Genomic DNA, 8,059 nt, shown 5'->3' with positions numbered 1-8,059 from the left:
TGAAAGACTGGATCTGGGAATATTTAAGTAATGGTGAACTATATAAAAATATAAAGAAACACTGGTTACTACCCAGGTGACAAATTTGTAAACTGCTTACTAACCACATACTGCAAACATAAAAGTACCAGCTGATAACACAGGAGTGTTACATACTTCAGGAGGTGCGGGAGTGCTAGACCTATTTTTTAAAAATAAATAATTAGAGCGTTATAGATAAGTATATTATCCATTTCACTAATTCCATTAAAAAAATAAACTTTACTAGAATTCAGTTTAAAACGTTCATGTTCTGCAACATTTGGGCAGATTCTGATTTTTTAAAATATTCTTTTCATGGTTTTTATGAACTGGAACCCCAATTTATGTAAAAAAAAATAAATGAATACATAATGAAAATTAATAAAACATTAAAAAAGACTTGTGGAAATGTTTTGTGTCTTGCATGGTACCTCTGCAGTTCCTGCTCTAGCTGTTGGTCACACAGCGCTTCCCTCCTCAGAATGGCTGCTTTGTTTAGTTTGACCAAAAAGCTGCCAGCCTGTCAGAATCAAAGAAAACATTAACACGAACACTATGAACACGTTCCAGGGATGCCTACAATTTAGCAGGCACTTAAAGTCAAATTTAATTGATCAAATACCTTTGAGTTTTCTGATAGGGGGTTTTCCAATCTGATCTGTTTTAGATTGGCCTCATAAAAAAGCTCCATTGGGGAAATAGACATGTGTGCATGTGGTAAGTTTTAAAAAAATGTACAAAGTGTTGTATTGTAAAATATGAAGATTTGACAATGACGCCACCTAGTGCTGAAACATGGTTTTTAGGAGCTTCTTTTGCATTTATATCTGTATAGTATTTCATTCTAGATATGTGGACAGATCTTTGACTTTATGGCTGAAAATAAAGATGAAATCAAATGTACCTCAGTCTTTTGATGATTTTTTTCTTTGTTCTCTTTTAAAATCTGCATTTCCTTTGGAGGTCTTTGAGTCCTGCTTGGTTCCTACAAAATAAAAGCACAATTGAAAGAGTACTTTTCTATAAATATTTTAAAGAAAATGTGTACCATTTGAGTTATTATTCAATGAAAGTTGTTTGTAATTATATTTAAGTCTGACTGGTTTGGGTTTTTCCTGCTCTTGGTTGAGCTCCGGCATAGATGAAAGTCTGGGTTTGGGCTTGCTGAAGGAGAACTCCTGAGGCACTGTGACTTTTGAGGTAACTTTCATTTTTTGGTTGTCTTGACATGTTTTCGCAGCCAGCAGGGAAAGTAGCTTGTAGATTTCAGGGCGCCATCTAAAGGACACACGTGAAATTTAAAACTGAAATTCTTTAAAATAAATGAATAAAAATCTGTGACTGACTGTGTTTACCTGAGCAGAGGGTTAATCCAGTATTCTTCCACAAACGCAGCATCAATGATGCAGCTCCACTCCTCTTTTATCCATGAGGTGAGGTTTGACAAATAGAAGTTCAAGAACTGACAACACAATATAAGTTTACACAATGAAGTACTGACCAACATTGCTTCATGTCGACACACTTACCATGCATATGTTCTTGGTGCCAATAGATTTAATTATGTTGCAGAAATTTTGAAGTCCAAGGTCATCAAGAGAAAGTGTTAGGTAACAGATGACTATGGGATGATATATATACAAATATGTTTTTAGAATTTGTTAATATAAAATAAACACCAACGAAAAGTGTAACACATATATTATTTCCTTACTGACAAACTGATTGCGATCTCTTCTTGACATCAGTTTTCCAGTTGTGTCATAGAAAGCATTGACAACAACATCCAGCAGCTTTTTTTGCTCAATGCATTCAGAGACGATGTTAAGTATAAACTTTCTTTGCTGAGTATCCGTGTCCTGCAACAGATCATAGTTTTATTATAACAATGTTTTCACTGAAACTCTTACATCTGTCAACCTACCTGCAGATTCTGTAACGCTTCTTCCAAAAAAGCATCCAGACTTTGTCTTTTACTTTCAAAATTGTCAAGGAGCCCAATAGCTTTCTTAACAAGAGAACCATAGTTTGGATTCATTTTAGCTTCATAAAAAAATAAAAAGTCACCAGATCCGGAAAAAAAAAGAAATTAAATTATAATATATGGAATCCAAAAAAGGTTTAAAATTTTTTAAATTGCATTCAAATAAACCCAGTATTGATTAAAGTTACATTTCTTTTTCAAAGAAAACTCACGGAGTGGTCGTGTGCGTAGCATTTGCCGTGTTTAGCTGTTGCCTAGCAACACAACACATGATGTAAACACAAAACGTTCTTAATGGGAGATCAGCGCAAAACAACAATAAAACATGTGTTATAGTTATAATTTGGTTTTAATCTTTAAACAAAACACGGTTTAATTAATTTCGATCAGATTTATTTTTTTTGTTTGCCAAAAAACTAAAGACATTTTTTGTTAATTATATTTTATTAAAAAAAGAGTACATGCTAGCATACTAGCATGCCTATTCTTTGTTTAATAATAATAACAAATAATGACGTAGCTTGATGTGACGTATGTACATTCCAAATGCTGCCTTCAAGTGCTATTGGAAATTATAATTTTATGTAAGATTTGTTGTCATTAACAGCATAAGTTTTAAATATATATATACATATGATTACAATTATATTAAATGGTTGAATTCTTTGTATTTTGTTTTTTAAAGAGCTGTTGTTATATGGACCATAGAATAAAGGTTTATTACAACCAGAACCAGAATTCTAGTAGTTGATTTAAATGTATTAATAAAACAGGCTAAGTACATTAGAACTAGGACAAAAAGTGTGATATTACATTATTTGGAAAAACGTTCTCTGTCTTTAAAACATTTTTTAACAATGTTTTAATTGGTTTTATTTATTTATTTAATTACACTATTTTCTGTTGTAAAGCAACCTTGAGCATCCAAAAGGAGCCTATATAATATTTAATATAAAAATAAAAAAATATAATAATAATAATAATAATAATTATTATTATTATTATTATTATTAAATCACTCTCTTTTGTTGAGTGAGAAATAGATACACACAAATTGACATGATCTTAATAAAAAAAATTGTATTCTAATCCATTACAAAATAAAAATAAAGTCTGTCTTCTTTTCTCTTCGTAATTTTACCATAAACGTCTGTTTCTATGCAGTGCTCGACACTCTGGCTTCGGGAGCACGGATTTGGGAGCAGCACCTGAACGCATCGTTTGCTGTGAAAGTGGGAGGTGAATGTTGTCAACGTGACTGTCATCAAGCAGCGTTAGAGGGGCCGAGAACAGCGGAGCAGTCGGTTGGGGCTCCGGGTTTTTCTTTTTTCTCTGCCGTCGGGACTTGGAAAGTGTCCGGGCGGGGTGTAGACGGGATGAACGTCAGGGTTCGGGAAAGATGGACTTAAGTTTGAGAAAATCCCCTTCAAACGCGCTCAGAGCGGCTCTGTGAGGTGCAGGTTAACTTGCCGTACATTGTGTCTTGAACGTTTTTTGGTTTGGACCCCGTAAGCGCGAGCTAGCTTAGCAGGCAGCCGCCTTTAGAGTGAGGCGCGCGGGCAGGTACAGAGGAGGAGGAGAGGGGCTGGTGACAAAGGAAGGTGGCAAGGTAACGATGAACCGCTTTCGAAAGTGGCTGTACAAGCCGAAGGTAAGTTGTTAACACGCCGTGCCACGTCTGCTGTGAGCTTTTCCACAGGAACGGCTGTGGAAATCGCCGACTCCGGGTTGTCGCTAGCCGATTCACTCTGCCTCACATCTGCTAACATTAGCCCTGATGTTTCAGGATAATAACCGGCAGCTGCTTTTGTTGTGGAAGCTTTTGTTTTGAAGCTGTAGCCTGGGATGTTCGGGTTTTTTCAAACTTGACATCAAATCGCCATGGATGAACATTGACGTACAGATTCTTATAAGTGACATTTTATTTTAGATTTTCTATTTTAATGTAATTTGTTATTATTTTGTGAAATCTAGTAATAAACTTAAAAAATAGCAGAAGCCACATAATATGCTGCCCCTCCAAATTCTGACATATATTGTAGAGTACATCCTAGAAAATCTGTTAAAATAACTGTTTTTTTTAAAACCTTTTTGGTACTTTTTCCCCTCTATTTTCTACTCTGATAAAAATCGTATTTTGGTGTTTTTAATATGTTCTTGTGGCATTTTTCTCACAGTAGAGGAGAAAATGAAGCTTTTAATTGCATTTCTGACTATTTCATTATTCCAATCGCTGTGATTCAGGAGCAGACTAAAAGATGTCACCTCAATGCTTGTAGGTGTGATGTCAAAGCTACTTCAGCAAGTCACAAGCTTCCTGCTCCACTCTATTCTGATGCATCCATGTGCAGACAACTAGATCCATGTACGTCTTTGTTTTACTCATCTGAGCTGACGTCTGGCTCAACACTGTATGACTTAATAACATTGCTCGCCATTTTTTGTTGGTTTTGGAGGGGCTGTAAGCTAGAGGGAAAGCATGTCAACAGATGGATAATGGGAAGGGTGACGGGCTAACTTCTCACCAAAAGTCCCGCCCACAACTTATTGTTGATTTTTTTCATAAACTACTGCCGCTTTGGAGAAACTATGTTCTAGAAAACGTCTGTTTTATTTAATACTTTTTTTTTTTAAAATTTTGACTAAGAACAGCATAATCACAATGAAAAAACAACAGAACATTTTTAAAATGGATCAAAAAATGATCAGAGTAGGACTTTAAAAACACATGAATGATGGTACAGTACTATAATTGTGAGCATCCACAATGTTTAAATTGTGTCATGTAAACACATTCAAAAATAATTAGACGCTTCTTACACACTTTTTAGTTCATATCAAACAAAAATATTTAAAGTCAATTATTGATTGATTGATTGATTTTAAGCATAGTTTGTGGAAAATACAGGACAAAACACAGATTTTTTTCTAACTCATTGAGTATGATTGCTTGAAAAGAAGTGGAAAGGAGCAAACTCGTATAATCCCACCCCTAGTTCCTAGACTGACATTGTACTTGACATTTTATTTTAAATACTACAACACTGAAGCAAAGTCCTTCCAATTTACCAACGTCTGACCCTTTGAATCCTGTCGTTTTTTTGTTCCGGTTGTTGTTTTTCTTCTGTGATGCCTTTATTACTGTCTTGGAAGTGCACATTTGCTTACTCCTAACACTAAAAGAAAAGATGGTTGTTGACCTCAGCTGGGCTGGGGGTGTAATCCAGCAGTGGAGGACTTTGCTTGTCCAGTTGATACGCCTTCATAATAGAGACAACTGCAGGTGTTTTCAAAAAGCCTCTCTAATGTCAAAAAAGTATATATATATATATTTTATTTGACACAACCTCAAAGGAAAGATTAACTTTTGTGTTGAAATCTGGGGTCGCCTGGTCAGAATGGAGATCCCACACTGATCAATTTGTCTGAACAATAGTGGCTTCGTGACCAATGGTAAACCACTCACAAAGCTTCCAGTTTCTATATTTTTTCTATCTTATTTACTTCTGGAATTCCTAAATGCCACCAACAACAGAAAGACAATTTGGTTTGTTTTTGGATTGCCGTTAGGGGGTAATGAGGTCTTTTTTTGGCCTCCTTGAAACAGCTCAGCTGGCGTGTCATGGGGTTCAGAAGTTGATTCATGGGTTGGTAATAGATCAGTGTTTTACAGACGTTTAAAAAAGGTTTGTGGAGATGTTGACAAAGAGAATGTCAATACAAGCAACAAACATGTCACAGCTGCCCTTATGGATGGATATGGGCTATTTGCGGGTGGAAAATGGACAAACCTGTACAGGGCACACACAAAATTTTAAGATCGTAGACCAGCTGGTGAGTCGGTAGACCAAAAATGTTCATGCACATTATTTTTCCTATGGGCTTGCTGCTGGAGGCAGGTGGTCGCAAACTCTTAAACAATACATAAGGGTGCAGTAGGTGACACACATGCCTATCGCACGGATTTTTCCATTTTCCACCACCCCAAAACCTGCGCACTGTGCAAGTGGGGCAATAGTGCTGTTCAGCTGTTATGTGTGTGCTTGTTGCGTGCTCTGTGCTTGCAGCCTGACTGTTAGAAATGAGGAAATTAGACAGTTGAAGTGTAGTTTGTGTGTGCATTCTTCCTGCACTTGTGTATCACCTGCACATCCCACTCAAGCACAGTTTGTAAGGATGCAGTACGCACACCTTACTAAAGACCAGATTGCTGCGTCACGGCACCGTACAACAACATCACCCATATGTCATAAGTGACTTGCTTTACTCCTGTAAATACTTCATGATACACTTACCACACGCACGGCAATGCTACGTTCCATTTTCACGGCGACCCTTAAGGTATCTGCACAAGAGAACCGCAAGACACACCTGTGTTCCCTTTAAGATGCAACCACACTAGTCTACGACCCTCCACGGGTCCAGACAACCCAAAAATGTGTGCATGTCACTAAGGCATGAGCTTCTTCAGAAAGATGAATGGAATTCCCCTGAATGATTGCCTTCTTCTCTTTATGCAACTAAAACAACGTAATCGGCGTGGACTCGATTTTGTAATTTCTATTGTTTTTGAGAAAATGTCTTTTTTTTTCTTTCAAAAATGAACTTAAAAGCTGTTCAAGTTTCATTTAATTGAAATATCTTCCTGAAGGATGTCAGCATGTTAGGTGTCAATGGGTAACTTTGCTTCATAGCAACTTGCCGGTTTTAACTTGTTGTCTTCCTGATATAATCATTGACCAACGGTGATCTCAATCACCGTTGGTCTTCTTGATATAATCATTGACCAATGCTGATTCTCTCAAAATTCTGACTGACAGCTGACTGATTAATTTGTAACTTACAGAAAGAAATAGTTTATTTCCTAAAAATATTGTTTTATTTCTTATTTGCATCTTATCAATTTCAAACAAATAAAAAATAGTAGTAAACTTGCAATGTTTTTTTCTTTTTTTGGAAAAATTAATCTTATTTTTTTAAGACGAACTAGCTAGGAATTTGCCATGAGTCTGTAAATCATGCTCAGTCTGGAAGCATGGCTGACTCAGCAGAGGATGTTTTAAAGGCTTGGTTACCTCATTAAATGAAGACTTCAATACAAGCCAACTGCAGCACCTTTAAAGGATGAGTGAAAACTCTCGCTATGGTTTATGTCAGCCTTTGGATGTGTTCAAAGAAGACCCACATAAACACACCCCTAACACAGCAAAGTTCCACTTATCACGAAGTTGGAAGATTATGCATAGTACATTGCAAATCATTTTTAAATCTTCAAAATTTTGTAATAGAAAACTAGTTTTTAAACAATAAAGTCCGACAATGCTGAAAAAGCCAGGTCATCCACCTGTTCCTCACCGCATAAACACAGCTGCGTCAGTCGCCGTTTCTCTCTAAAACCACGTTTGCTGTCCCAGCGTTTTCCCAATCATCGTTGGGTCAGGCCAGAATGTTGGGGTTCACCGCAGTATTGTTACTCTGGTAAATCAAGACTGCTCCTGTGGTACTTAGCTATTGCATCAGCGTCCATTCTCCCAGATCACAGCCGTAGTGGGCATTACAAGACTTACACATAAGTCTGTGGGATTTAAATGACCAGTTCTGTCTCAAAGAAGCAGGATGGGGTGTCGAAAAACCCTGTAATTATGCTTATGGGCATAAAAGGACGACATTACTTTATCCTTCTCAAACAAATGTTTTATTTTGCTTTTAAGAAACTTTTTAATAAATATTTTTATTATATTTAATGACCGCCACCTGATATTAAAGCATTCAAACGGAAACATTGGGACATTGTCACTGAGCATCAACAGTAAGCAGTTTATCAATGAACTATGTACTCCTTGTGATAGAAAAGAGTTGCGTCAGCATGTTTCCCTGACTGAAGCAGGGATATTGATATTTTTAGAGCTCTCTTTACCTCCTCAGATAAGTCCCACAGTGGAGGGTTTCCTTTACACAATCTCAGGCCGCTGAGAAGCAGAGCTGTTAGCAGGCCTGTATGTGAAATTATAATCCTTTCTGTCTCAAATTTGTCAGTTTTTAGAATCATATCAA

General features: G+C 36.7%; 2 protein-coding genes across 5 annotated transcripts in view; one reads left to right on the top strand and one right to left on the bottom strand.

Moving 5' to 3' along the window:
• cfap99 (cilia and flagella associated protein 99) overlaps nucleotides 1–2,324 on the bottom strand; it is a 4,158-nt gene extending 1,834 nt beyond the window's left edge. The window contains exons 1-7 of one of the 2 annotated variants that reach the window (XM_024278011.2): nucleotides 1,946–2,324; nucleotides 1,736–1,880; nucleotides 1,551–1,642; nucleotides 1,377–1,483; nucleotides 1,122–1,299; nucleotides 926–1,006; nucleotides 453–541 (exon numbers count right to left, since the gene is read on the bottom strand). In XM_024278011.2, coding sequence (XP_024133779.1) covers nucleotides 453–541; nucleotides 926–1,006; nucleotides 1,122–1,299; nucleotides 1,377–1,483; nucleotides 1,551–1,642; nucleotides 1,736–1,880; nucleotides 1,946–2,059 — 806 coding nt within the window. In that variant the 5' untranslated portion in view covers nucleotides 2,060–2,324. The remainder of the gene's footprint in view (nucleotides 1–452; nucleotides 542–925; nucleotides 1,007–1,121; nucleotides 1,300–1,376; nucleotides 1,484–1,550; nucleotides 1,643–1,735; nucleotides 1,881–1,945) is intronic. The other variant, XM_024278001.2, reaches the window with a different exon arrangement.
• Nucleotides 2,325–3,211: 887 nt separating this feature from the next.
• The window catches only part of zfyve28 (zinc finger, FYVE domain containing 28), a 22,691-nt gene continuing 17,843 nt past the window's right edge, over nucleotides 3,212–8,059 (top strand). The window contains exon 1 of one of the 3 annotated variants that reach the window (XM_024269567.2): nucleotides 3,212–3,656. In XM_024269567.2, coding sequence (XP_024125335.1) covers nucleotides 3,621–3,656 — 36 coding nt within the window. In that variant the 5' untranslated portion in view covers nucleotides 3,212–3,620. The remainder of the gene's footprint in view (nucleotides 3,657–8,059) is intronic. The other 2 variants (XM_024269561.2, XM_024269554.2) reach the window with 2 other exon arrangements.

Source organism: Oryzias melastigma, linkage group LG22 (genome assembly GCF_002922805.2).
Source record: "Oryzias melastigma strain HK-1 linkage group LG22, ASM292280v2, whole genome shotgun sequence".
Classification (NCBI taxonomy): domain Eukaryota; kingdom Metazoa; phylum Chordata; class Actinopteri; order Beloniformes; family Adrianichthyidae; genus Oryzias; species Oryzias melastigma.
The sequence above is the reverse complement of the archived record's forward strand: the minus strand, read 5'-3'. Positions and strand labels throughout refer to the sequence as shown.